The sequence below is a fragment of the Poecilia formosa genome, unplaced genomic scaffold (genome assembly GCF_000485575.1).
Source record: "Poecilia formosa unplaced genomic scaffold, Poecilia_formosa-5.1.2 Scaffold93, whole genome shotgun sequence".
Classification (NCBI taxonomy): Eukaryota; Metazoa; Chordata; class Actinopteri; order Cyprinodontiformes; family Poeciliidae; genus Poecilia; species Poecilia formosa.
The window spans coordinates 954,606-967,401 of NW_006800032.1; the positions used below are offsets into that span (position 1 = coordinate 954,606).

The window sequence follows — 12,796 nt, forward strand, 5'->3', positions numbered from 1 at the left end:
ATAGTGCGGAAAATACGGTACTTCTCAAATTGATCTGAAAGATCCATATTCCCATAAAAACACCTAGATATTAAATACTTAATAAATTTAACCAATATTAAAAGCAGTACAAACTGATTGATTTGCGACTGAACAAATTAAAGTTATGTTGTTTTTACATGTTTGACCAAGCCTGTGAAGCAATTGGTATATTTAAATGTGCTGAACCAGTGCAGAGTTATCAAATAAATTTGTAAGTCAATACATTTATATCTGTGTTTAAAAAGCACAACTTTTTAAGTCAATACAGCGAAGTGTGTTTTTTTTTGTATCAGATCAGTGTCGGCCGAAACTAAATCTCAGATATCTGCGTCAGTACAGGAAGTGGGAAAAGTGAATTGGTGCATCCCTAGTGGAGAAACAAGGCAGCTTGAAACTCCTATGAAGAAGTGTGAGAGGCAGAGCTTAAAATACTCCTTTTCAAAAATAATAAAGCAAACAAAAAAATGGTGACTCAGAATCACAATTCATATTAAATATTGCACATGTAGCCAAAAACATTTCAAAATATGTAAAAATGCCAACATTTTACCTGGTCATGGTGCTCGATGGCCATGGTGAGGATGTTAAGCAGAATAGCACTTGTGATAAACCTGTTGAAGTATGTCCCTGTCACGAGCATCTCTAGCTTCCTACGGATAGGCAGCCAGCACCGGCCCTGGTGGAAAACAGAGTCAGGCCCTGGTTAGTAGTAGATCAAAAAAAAAGAAGAAACTTTGTTGGTGGGAATTTATTTACCAGCAGTGATGATTCCTCTATGTGGTGATGGTGGGAGCCCAGCATGCTACTCACTCTAACAATTAAAGGGAACAATAAGAGCAACATGAATTCCCTAAGAACCAAGAAGTGCTTGCTTTCAAGCTGAACTCATTCTACATATTGAGTGCTCCTGAAATTCCTTCCTTTACAGAAACTAGTTTCATTTAAATAGTCCAAATAGTTTGGATGTATCTTTTTCTTTCTTTCCTACTTATGTAAAGGTTTTGTTCCTATCATAGGTTTCTGGTGCATTTCTATCCTAAAGAAAAATATATAAAACTTTAGATCAAAACGAGATATTAAGATACATGGAAAAACCTCACGAAAGCCTTATGTTATAGCAGAAAGTATGATGGCCACATCAGAAAGGCTAACAGTATTCAGTTATGCAGCATGAACTGATTAGTACATCATTGCAAGGTAAAGCAAAAGAAAAAAAATCCCCATTTCTCCTAGAGGGCTCCGCAGCTGAGTGTACATTAATGAGAAATAAAATAAACTTTTTTAATTTTAGCAAATGGCTGGGGTGAATCACAGAGTGAACAAAATTAACGGGGTCTGAATACGTCTCCTACCCGCTGTAAGCATCGGCTGATCACTGATCTCCCAAAAGTAAGGAAATCTTTGGCTATAAATCGGTTGGCGGATAAATCTGTGCACCCCTAGTAGTAATGTCCACATAGACTACATGTCCATCTCGCAAATAAAAGCTAAAATAGCTAAGCTAATTTTGCTACATCAGTACTAAAGTAAATATCAATGACATTCATCTCATTCTTACACTGAGATGAGTGTAGTATTCAAGTAGTTGTAATGTTCTTATATTGTTTATAAGCTGCCTAGGAATGACCTGAGAGCTAGTTGTAAGCTTGTGGCTCGTTTATTCTTCTCATAGCAACTCAGTAGCCACTCCCTGCCAAGATGGCTGTCAGTTACAAAGTTCATGAACTTTTATTTTATTTTCATTTATTTATTTATGTCATATTTTTGACAGGAACCAATAAACTATTAAATAAATATTGAAAGAATGATGTTTTATTTACAAAATATTAATTTATACTATAACAAATTTTGAGTTTAAATGACAATTATTATTTATTAGATTATTTATTTACTTATTCCTTAACTCTTGGAGTAAATAAATGACCTTTATTCATCTATTTACAAACGATTATATTTCTAAGATGATAAGTTCTCTTTTTTTGTCTGAGTGTTTCAGACGGTTGTAGATTTTTGGCCCTTAAAACACATCCTCGATGTTTGTTACAATTAAAGGAAGATTTATATAACTATTTATGTAACTCTAACCTTGAGACGAGTGTTGAAATCCTTGCCTTTATACCATGCCAAACTTCACGGAAGCTCACAGTTCCAGGAAACCTCCTTCCAGGCTCATGTTTCATGGCATCTGAGTAGTGGGTGGCAATAACAACGGCACATGTGTTCATTATGATGTAGGAGCCGAGCTGGATTAAGACATAAACAACAAGTAATTAGGTTGTAGCTTGTATGCTATATTAACTGTGCCATTCAATTCAGTTTGCTCTTGTGGGGGCCAATCCACAGTAATTGTACTTTGAAAAAGGTACTACAAAAGACAAACAGAGACATTATTATGTGATTTACAAATATACTGTACCCAGCTAGGTAATAGCAGCCATCGCTTTTAGTTGTGGTACACATACATTTGAACTTCCGATGGCAAAAGTTTAAATGACTGTGGACATTATGGTTAAGAAAAACCTCACAAAAGTTATGCATTCTCTAGCAAAGAAAAGTCTGCATTCCCTTGCAAAAGTATTGCATTCCCATGCAATACTTCTGAGTTCCCTTGCAATGTGTTTTGCGTTCTCTTGCAATAATATATTTACTGGTCTGTTCATGCAGCATCTTGAATACTGAAAGTACTTCTGCTACAATACAAGGTTTTGAAAAGCTTTTAGATGTATGTATGGAAAAAATGCATCCTAATTATTCAGCTAATGTTTTTTTGTTATTTTCGTGGGGTAATAAAGCCATCTGACAGTTTTGATTGTGTCTTTTTTGTGTTTATTTACCTGAATAGTTAATAATGGGCTGTTGTCACTTGGAGTTCTATGAATACACAGTTAACACATTCATTTTAACCAAAGAGTTAAGAATGTATAAGCACGCTCTTTAAAGGTGTACGTGTGTGTCCTTTTAAATTAGCATTTGTTAGTACTGTCTGTATACAAAATAGGGTGTATTTGCTAATTTATTGCAATGGAACATAAAACTTATTGCAATACTAATGTGAGGTTAAAATAAAAAAAAACAAGAAAAGAAAAAAACCCTATAATCTACAAAAAAATGACATAACAAATCATTTACAGACGGGGAAATCTCAGTTGTTGAGCATTGCATACGAAATGTCCATTTTCTCTACAACCTTTTGCCCTGAGGCTTTTTTGAGACTCCATAGATTGCCAGCTCATACAGACAGAAACTTACAATTGTGAGGACGACGAAATACACAAAACTCCACCAGGAGTGTGCGTCCATCACATAGTACATTATGTCAGACCAGCCTTCCAGTGTGACGGACTGAAGAGAAAAAGACACAGAAAAAAATAAAGGGAAAAATGTAGCACAAAAAAAAAATGTCTGAAATGTGAATTGACTCTCTGGTAAGATGGAATGAAAACAAGATCTGGTGGGTCAGAGTTATAAAAAAAAATTGGATGAGCACACAGAAGTCCAGTCACAAGACAGGACAGATTAGGTAGTTGTGTAGTTCAGATCATCCTTTGGTAAAGTTTACAGTATTTATAATTTAAACCTTGCATGTCTGCAGATAAATGCAAATCTTGAAGTGGTCCACTCTGAGCTAGACATTAAAAAGCAAACAGTTACAAGTACCAAAGTCCGCTTGTCTAATTTGGCTCATGGTATACACTCTATATTGCTCAAAGTATTCACTCACCCATCCAAATCATTAAATTCAGAAACCAGCAACTAGACATTGAGACTGCTTCTACAAACATTGGTAAAAGAATGTATCTATCAGGAGCTCAGTGAACTCTGTCCTTGGATGTTGTCTGTGGAACCAGACCATAGTGTCAACCTTATGCAGAGTGCTTCAGCACACCAAGATATTTTGCAGAATTTGATGCATCCAAATCTTCAGGAAAGCTCTGGGGATGAACCCTCTAGTTTCAATATGACCTGAATACAATGCAAGGTCAATAAAGACACGGAGGACTACATTTAGTGTGCAAGAGGTTGACTGGCCTGAGTAAAACAATGTTCTCTTCCAAAATCATAAATAGACTCCTGGAACTATAGTCAAACATTACAATAAACAAACCCCTAAACCCTGAAGCTGTTAAAACTGCAGGGGGCTGGCAGACAGCATTTTGACCTCTACGGATTGAGAAAAGGTCGTCACTCAGGTTGATACGTGTGTGAATTCAGAGCATTTAATACTTCTGACAACATAGTGTATATGGACAAAGTGACAGAGTGACAAATAAGAGGAAATATCTGGAACTCACCTGGAAAACGGCAATCCAGGAGTAGCCGATGTTGTCAAAGTTTATAGAGTTCAAGTTCGGGTTTTGTCCACTAATACGACATATGTTGTAGTATGCGTTCCAGTTAACACACTGACTACCGTTACGGGTTGAAGCAAGTGGATCCAGGTGGGGAGCGGGTAACGTACAGATGAGATCGCCTTCACGACTGGCAGGTATGTCTCTACAGAACCGCATGCCTTCGCTGAGGGTACAGATGAAGGGAAATCTTTCGCCAGGGACGGACCCGTAGCTCGGAGTTAAGTTGCTGTACATTCTGTGTTAATAGAAGCACATGAAAGATTCAAATTTTATATATATATATAAAGAATCATATTTCTGAAGTATGGCCTTGTTGTCCATTGAAAAGTTATTTTTTCTCAGTGGCAGAGGCTATCAACCTTCAGAGTTCAAAATGATTGGTGTGGTAATGAAAGATTAACCAGCAGGATATTGGGGTCTATTAAAGACGCAACTATTTTACGGGGTTGCAGCTAGCAACTATTGTAGCAATCGATTATTCCATCAATTATTGGGCAATTAATCGAGTAATCAGATTTTTTAAAAATTGGTACATGCTGCAGATTTTTCATTCAACCACTTAAGCAGAGGTTATATTATAGTACAGTATTTTTAAATAAGAAAATAAAGATTATATTGCCTAAAATGCATTAACATATCAGTCTTTCAGTGGGAATATGATCATTTGTTCCATCTACAGCTGACAAAATATGTCTGAGATCAACATGCGTGAACCTCAGTCCTTTCTTCTTCACCTAATATCAATACAGTTTTAGGAATTGTATTTATTTCTTTATTTACTTTTACAGAATTTTAACCTTAAAGTTAAAACTATGACACCTGAGGTGTCCTTGGTTGCATATGTTCTTTTATAGTTAGTCTTTGCACAGTTTTGGCTCAATAACAGCTCTGAGGGTGCTGTTCTTTCAGCAATTGGCATGTTTTACAATCTGTATACCAAAGTTAATGATTAATCGATTACTAAATTAGTTGACGATTATTTCGGTAATTGACTCATAACAATTAACCCAACCCTAGCTTCAATGCACAGTTTTCACAACTTAAATTTAGGTTTTTGCCTTTCATTTAATAGTATTATTTCTTGTTTTGTTCACATTATGACATAATAATTATTCTTGTCTCTTTTTTTTATATCGGATTGACACTCTTTTGGTACTATGAGCAATCTTCATTTAGCTCTTCTGATGATCTGTGAGAGACGTCAGGGACAAATCAAAAAGTTTTAAACTGGTGAATCATCTCACTGACTGAATAGTCCCAAAGAGTTTAATGAAGGCAGGAGAGAAGAGGAAAAAAAAAACATTCTGGAAGGTGTCTTACGCAAGCATCTCATCTGGCAAAAAGCAGCGGTAAAGCAGGTCCCCCGCCCACAGCTGGACTCCCACAATGGCAAAGATGTATATGACGAGTATATAGAGTAAGATTACATTTCCCAGCATGGGCAGGATCCCCACGAGCATGGTCACCAACTTGCGCATCTCTGCAGAGGTAAAGACAACTGGATAAGCTTCAGGTTTTTTTGTCTCACCATAGATATCTATGGTTCCATGTTCAGCTTTAAAGGGGCAGCAATATGTGTTTTTCATCTACGTAGTTATCATCTTAGATAACATTCAAGTGTCTATGTCTATGTAACCTTCAGTTGTTATAAAAATCCTGTATAAGTCAAACATGACCTAATCTGACATCGTAATTTGACGCCTTGAAATTGGGCCCTCGTCTTTTTTAAGAAAGCCCTGCTCTTTCCAATGCTCTGCCTTTACGAAGCCTCAACACTGCTCCTCTATTAATCCCTTAACGTTTTTTTTTTTTTTTTACCAGCGCTTCACTGAGAAGTTGCTCGTATAATGAGACGTGCAGTTTCACCAGGTGTTTGGTAATTGCTGCTGAAGGAGCTGAGTGGGGAAGTCACAGGGGAGGGCTTGCTCTGTGCGGCAGAAGCTTGGAAGCTCGTAAACTGCAGCTCGAGCTCGAAGGCGGCGCCGGGTCCACTCGGGTGTTTTGCACAGCTGAATGTTTGCCACAAGAGATTAAGGGATTTCTCAAACATGCATGAAAGAATCAGAGCAAGGTTTTTGATGAAAAAGCTCAAAAAAGTTGATTTTACATAATGCTGCCCCTATAAGATGTGAACTGACCCTCTGGAAGCAATTTGTAACCGATAGACTGGCATCGGTTAAATTTTATTTTACTTTACTACAATCTAATAAAAAAAAAAAAAACTGGCAGACATATTTCATGTGAAAATCCCATATAAATTTAGTTATTTCACTTTAAATGTGAAATCTGACAGATGGACGGATTCCAGAAAAATATTAAATAAAATCCATCTATTCATCCGTCCGTACTGTATAGGAATGCTGACCAGTATTGCTTTGCATCCATGCAGTAAAGTGTGCAGACTACGGTAAATGTCCAAGTGACCATCAAGATTACCTTCAATTCTGCTCAACAGTCGCAATGGGGAAACTGAATAGGAGAGTGATAGGTGTATCTCACAAAGTTCAAGAATTAAGTCTACAAGCCTGAGGAGAAAGTAGCAAACACAAAAAATATATATATTATGGAGGATTTTGATGTTCCGTCATGTCTGAAACATGAAACATGTTTCAGACATGTTTCATGTCTGAAACATTTACTTTGTTTCAGACATGGTTGACATTGCGACACAAAATTGACCTGAGTCTTATAGGGTTACTAACTCTACACAAATAACAAAGATGTCGAATCTGTGCCAGTTGTATGAAAAGTATCCTGAGAAGCCCAGCGCCTCCACTCTGATTACCAGCTCCCCAAAGAAGTAGGCGAGCATCATGCGGGATGCAACCTGATTGGAAACAAGTGAAATTCATGCATTACTGGCAGACAGTGACTACAGTTCATGGATGCAAGCGACTAAATGAGTTCAGCTGTAACGCTCACCTTTTGCATGAGATGGTCGTCTGTGCAAGGCAGGTAAATTCCATGAATAACACAGCCAATCCCTATGACCAAAAGAGCCAGATAGCCTGGCCAAGTGTGTGAAGTTAAGGACAAAACCTAATAAAATTATTCAAATCGCAACAGAGGTTGAGACTTACAACTTACAACTTGCAGCCTGATTAGTCTAAAGAAAAATGGAGAGTAGTGCTAGATAGGTTAAATTAAAGAACACTTGTTATTTGACACAAATGTCACCTGAAGTAATTATCAATGGATATTGGCTAAAGAGAAACCTAATGCAGAACCGATGGAAGGTTGTGCCACTTGACTCTTCCACGGCCGATGTGGGCTCCCTGTTTTCTGGTAATGGTGTGATGACTGTTGCACTGCACTCGGTCATCAGTTGGTCATCGGTCTCAGTCATAGTGACGTGCAGCAGCTGAGCTTGTCCCTGTGTTGCAGTAAAAATAGAGATACTGGTACTGGCGCCCTGCTTTATCAAGTAGGCCTAATCTGGGAGGATGTACCTCAGAGTGACACAGAAAGACATGTGCTTAGCGAAAGAAACAGGACATTATGTGAAAGCATGTGTGTCTCAACATATTTGGATCAATTTGAACAGTCCTGCTAAATTAAAGAAATATAAAAATGATGAATTAATAATTTTTATTTATATATTTAACTACAAAAAAAAATCATTATTCAGACTTTTAATTGATCAAAAAACACAAACAATACCTCCACTTGTATTCTGGCCCAATAATGCATTTCAGCTTATTTATGTAGTGAAAATGTCGTCTTAAGGAACTTTATCACAAAAATAATTATTATAATTTCAATTCAATCATACATACTTTCCAATTGGTCCTAGTTATCATATGACCTTCATAGTCACCATATGCAGCTTTGGGTTATTAGAAAGTCCAAGATAACCAATATTTATATGTGAAAACAAATGAAACTCAAGTCAAGCTGAATATTAACTGTGGTCCTCTTGTTAAGGTGGACTGCTTCAATGGCCACCTTATCACACCCACTGCAGCACAAATACATTGTTTTTTGTTTGTATTTTCATTTGATATTATTAAAATACATTCGTTATAATTGTAGCACACATTTTTAGTTAGCTTTTGAACAAATGTAATTCTGTCAAACTTGTGGGAGAGTCCCTTTAGCTGGGTGAAGCCATGGAATCTGGCTGGCACACTCTAATCTCAGATTGACTGACTGGGTGAAACCACGCGGAGCTCCAACGTGCAGGGAAGAACGTCAAGTCTTTTTTATTCTAATATTCTAATTTTGTCATTTGCTTATTTTGTTAACCTCATGTTTAAATTCAAATTCAAAAAGACTTTGTTGATCCCAAATTATATGTTGTTGTAGCTCATTAATTTGAAGTCCGCAAAGTGTCACGATGGTCACGACTATCGTAACGGTCTGTATTACAGTGAATTTGAAGAAGCCTCTGACTGAAGACACTCCGTTTTCCCAAGACAGTCTCGTGAAGAGGATTGGTCAGGGTTGTCCATAAATTTCTTGACTTTTTTGCATCGTTATCTCCAAAGTTTCCACAGAACGGAACCAACCTTCTTTATCAAGCCCTATGCACAACTCAGCATATAAAACTATCACATAGCTTGCTTCATTTTGGAATTATTTGTATTCCTTAAAAATATCAACGCTTTGTCTAAAGACTTGAAGTAATTTTACTGTAATAAGAGTAATTGGTAATATGTTAGAATATGCATAAATTACCCATTTGTTTTTAACATGACAGATTATAAATTAGCATGAACTGGTTGACAGGTACATTTTAAATCCCTTTTTATCTTTACACTTACCAGACAAGAAGAGAGGATTCTCTGAAAGTTTGAACACAGCTATCTCAGTTAGTTCCTGCAAGTATTTAAAAACAAACAGTAGAAATCAGGTCAGTTAAGCCTATCGTCGTCGTGGTAATTACCATATCTGCACAATAGTGTGGTACTTTAACCATTTTTTTTTATAACAAAGAAAATACACACTTGTCTCCACTATTTTATTTTTAGAACCATCTTCAGGACATAAATCCAATCTAAAATACAAAAGATTTTTGCTTAGCGGACAAAAACGGGGCGTCCTGGGAACCCCTGTGTGTTTTCTATCATATATGGGTCAAGTTCAAAAGTCCTGAAACATATAAACAAATTATTACATCTAAAGAAAGCTCATTTTTAAAAGGAAATTACAATAAAATACAATAAAAATGTTACTCAGACTTATAAATTCTAAAATGATATAAAAAATAAATAAATAAAACATCCACTTGTGTCCTCACCCAGTAACAGACCTTAATAGTCAGTGTACTATTGAACAGATACAATTTCAAATTAAAACTCTGTTTTAATTATCTTTACGCTTACCAGACAAGAAGAGGGGGCTTCTTTGGTCCCACACTGAAAGTCTGGACAAAATCAACTAATTCAATTAATTTAAAAACAAACAATAGAAATCTGGCCAGTTAAGTCTGTTGTTGTCGTGGCAATGTCCGTGTCATATCTGATATCTTAAACATTCTGTTATGTTTTCAAATATTGTTTTTACACAGACAATAAACAAGCACAGTCTACAAAAAATAAATAAATAAATAAATAAAAAAGTGTCTTCAGAACCATTTCCGGGAACACAATCCAATCTAAGATACTTAAGGAAACATGGACGTTCTGTGAAAGGCAGATGCGTTTTAACAGTCCTGAAAATTCAAGAAGTATAAACAAACTACTTCAACTGAAGAAAACAAAAGTTAAAATTTTCAATAAAATGCAAGAAAAAATTTGTATTCCTTAAAGTCACACAAATGAAACACCCACTGGTACTCTGACCCAATAATTGTCCTTTTTGATAGTTTTAGCTACGCCCTCCACTGTCACTGACTCTTGTTCTCCCTCAGTGCATCTTCCTCACTTCGCAATCCCCGTTGCAGCCAGGTGGAGGAATGCCTGCAGTTACTCTGCCACTTTGGCCCCTTTCCTTCACTTCTATCCCATACCAGCCCTCTGACCCAATATCCCTCCCTCACAGCTCTCTCCTACACTCCTCTTCCCTCCACACAACCTCCTCCACGCTTTACGACGCTCAAACTGTGGCCAGCCAGTCAGACAGTAAACAATCCAAAACTCAAGGCGGGGGGGATCCACCTGCATCCCCGACAGCTTCTCACCCAGTAGAGCCAAACGGATGGTGTTGAATGCTTTGGAGAAGTGAAAAACATAATTCTCACAATGCTCACTGACTGGTCCGTGTGAGTGTACACATGGTTGAGCAGGAAGATGATGGCATCTTCAACTCCAAGCAAACTCCAAGAGTTCCCGGTGTGGTTTGGCCAAAAGCTGCTCTAGAACAAGTCCAAGTTCATGACTGAAAACCCTGGAGAGCTATATTCCTCGGAGGTCAGGGACACAACGTCTTCCGCACTGGAATGACAAAGGCTCATGTTGAAGATGGAGTACTCCACAGAGCTGAGTGGCACAGGCTTTTTGAGCAACCTTGGGATCACACCGTCAGGGCCTGCATCTTAGCCAGAGTGCAGTCTCACCACTTGTCTTCTGACAAGAGGTGACCAGCTGCAGGCTTGGGGCAGGGGCACACAGTAGAAGAGGGGCGGATGAGGTGTGAAGGTGGAATTTCCACCAGAACAATTAGCTCTTCTGATCTTCACCTTCAAGCACCTCTGTATTGTTCTCACCTCATCCCTGTTGCAATCTCAGCCGTCTTCTATTCATTGAGAATGAATATCTTACTGCGTTCACATTGAAAAAAATAAACGTGCAATTGTTTCAACATGGGATTCACAAGAAGAAGAGTAATCAATTAATTACAAGCTTAAGTTATTCTAATGTCTTTTTCACTGGATAAGTGTAGTGTAAAATTTTGAAGGGAATGTCCTTTACCTTGTGGTTAATAGAGTATTTTTCTCCTAGTCAAGATTATTTGTAGCACATTTCAACAACAAGGCAGTTCAAAGTGCTTTACATCACATAATCATCAATTATAAAACAAGAAATAAATATTAAATTTTGTCAAATGCCTTCACCAAAATCATCAAATATAGTCATCAATTTTCCAGTTACTGCTACTCAGAGGCATTTCTAAATAAGTGGGTTTTAAGACTTGGTTTGAAGGAACTCGGCATTTCAGCTTTTTTTTGTTGTTGTTGTTGTTGCAGTTTTCTGGAAGTTTGCTCCAGATTTGAGGTGCTTAGAAGCTGAATCCTGCTTCTCTGTGTTTGGTTTTGGTTCTGGGGCTGCAGAGCAGAACGGAACCAGAAGACCTGAGTGGTCCGAAAGGTTGATACTCTGATCAACCATCCTAGTTTCCAATAAATTTCACTACATAGAGCAGACCAATAGGATCTGCCTAAGGGGAGAGCTTTGTAAAAGTGGTGGAGGTAGACCACCAGCGCAAAGTTCAATGTCCGGGAAACAGATTCGCTCCTTGATGGCAGCACGAGCAGGATTACACCAACGGTTGTTCACTAGAACGAAAAGCCCCAATCAGTCTCTCAGTCCGCCCGAACCATCTGCTGACCCATAATGGAAACATTGTCGTCAGGAATATCCTGGTGCAGCCATGTCTCCGTAAAGCACATCAAACTATACTCTCGGCTCTGACTTCTGGCTGGCGCTGTTATGTCCATCTTGCTAACGAGCGACCTTACGTTGCCCATAGCAACGGAGGGGAGAAACTGCTTATATAGCCTCTTATCAATAAGCCTCCATTGTCTCTCTCTCTCTCTCTCTCTTTTTAATCTTTTTTCCTTTGCTATTTGCCTCCTCCCCAACAACCCTGCTGCGTCCTTCTCCAGGTCTCTTCGGGAATTTCTGTGGCTCTCGACACCTTGCGGCTTTCGCGCAACCAGCTGATCCAGGCTGTGAGCAATGCGACCAAGTTGTTGTACCCGGCAGAGTGAAAGAAATGTAGTTATTTATTTGCACCAGTATGCTAGAAATGGAGCTTCACGGCTACGTTCAAAAACAAAATTAAAGTAGGAAAACTCAAATGTAAGAAGGCGAGCAGGAGTAACCGCAACAGACTGCACACATTAGCATTAGCTGGTTAACAGATACATTTTCAAATTAAATCCCTGTTGTAATTAGCTCTACACTTACCAGACAAGAAGAGATGATTCTTTGGTCGCACAGGCACTTAAATTGTGGACAGAATTAACTATCTCAAAGTTCCTGCGAGTATCAAAAAACAAACACATAATAGAAATCAAGCCGGTTAAGTCTGTAGTTGTCATGGTGATTTCCGTGTACAGCAGAGCAGGCACGTGCAGGGGGTGGCGGGCGGGGTTTGAGCACCTTCACCTTTTATCCTCCATACCCAGATTGTCCCTTTTAGAACATTTGTGGAATTTTCTAAACGTGTGTCTGCAGATCTGTCTGAATCCCTCAACAATCATAACAACTTAGCTAAATTTGGCAAACATGGCAGGGGCAAAGGATTTTATTTCAACATCG

The 12,796-nt window shown here is 38.1% G+C and overlaps 1 protein-coding gene and 1 long non-coding RNA gene across 6 annotated transcripts in view; one reads left to right on the forward strand and one right to left on the reverse strand.

The window, feature by feature from the left end:
• Positions 1-12,574, reverse strand: part of LOC103142097 (voltage-dependent T-type calcium channel subunit alpha-1H-like) — a 37,175-nt gene extending 24,601 nt beyond the window's left edge. Inside the window, exons 1-12 of one of the 5 annotated variants that reach the window (XM_007557970.2) lie at positions 12,443-12,574; positions 9,137-9,191; positions 7,574-7,746; positions 7,296-7,389; positions 7,076-7,200; positions 6,810-6,898; positions 5,694-5,853; positions 4,314-4,608; positions 3,271-3,363; positions 2,107-2,264; positions 778-832; positions 572-697 (exon numbers count right to left, since the gene is read on the reverse strand). In XM_007557970.2, the coding sequence (XP_007558032.1) occupies positions 572-697; positions 778-832; positions 2,107-2,264; positions 3,271-3,363; positions 4,314-4,608; positions 5,694-5,853; positions 6,810-6,898; positions 7,076-7,200; positions 7,296-7,389; positions 7,574-7,719 (1,341 nt within the window). In that variant the 5' untranslated portion in view covers positions 7,720-7,746; positions 9,137-9,191; positions 12,443-12,574. Of the gene's footprint in view, positions 1-571; positions 698-777; positions 833-2,106; positions 2,265-3,270; positions 3,364-4,313; positions 4,609-5,693; positions 5,854-6,809; positions 6,899-7,012; positions 7,051-7,075; positions 7,201-7,295; positions 7,390-7,573; positions 7,747-9,136; positions 9,192-9,319; positions 9,466-9,697; positions 9,893-12,442 lie in introns of those variants that run through there. The other 4 variants (XM_007557971.2, XM_016674282.1, XM_016674283.1 and 1 more) reach the window with 4 other exon arrangements.
• Positions 7,842-12,466, forward strand: LOC107836859 (uncharacterized). Its single transcript, XR_001662829.1, has 4 exons — positions 7,842-8,452; positions 8,514-8,796; positions 11,130-11,136; positions 12,456-12,466. It is a non-coding gene; the product is annotated as an uncharacterized LOC107836859 (long non-coding RNA).
• Positions 12,575-12,796: the final 222 nt, after the last annotated feature.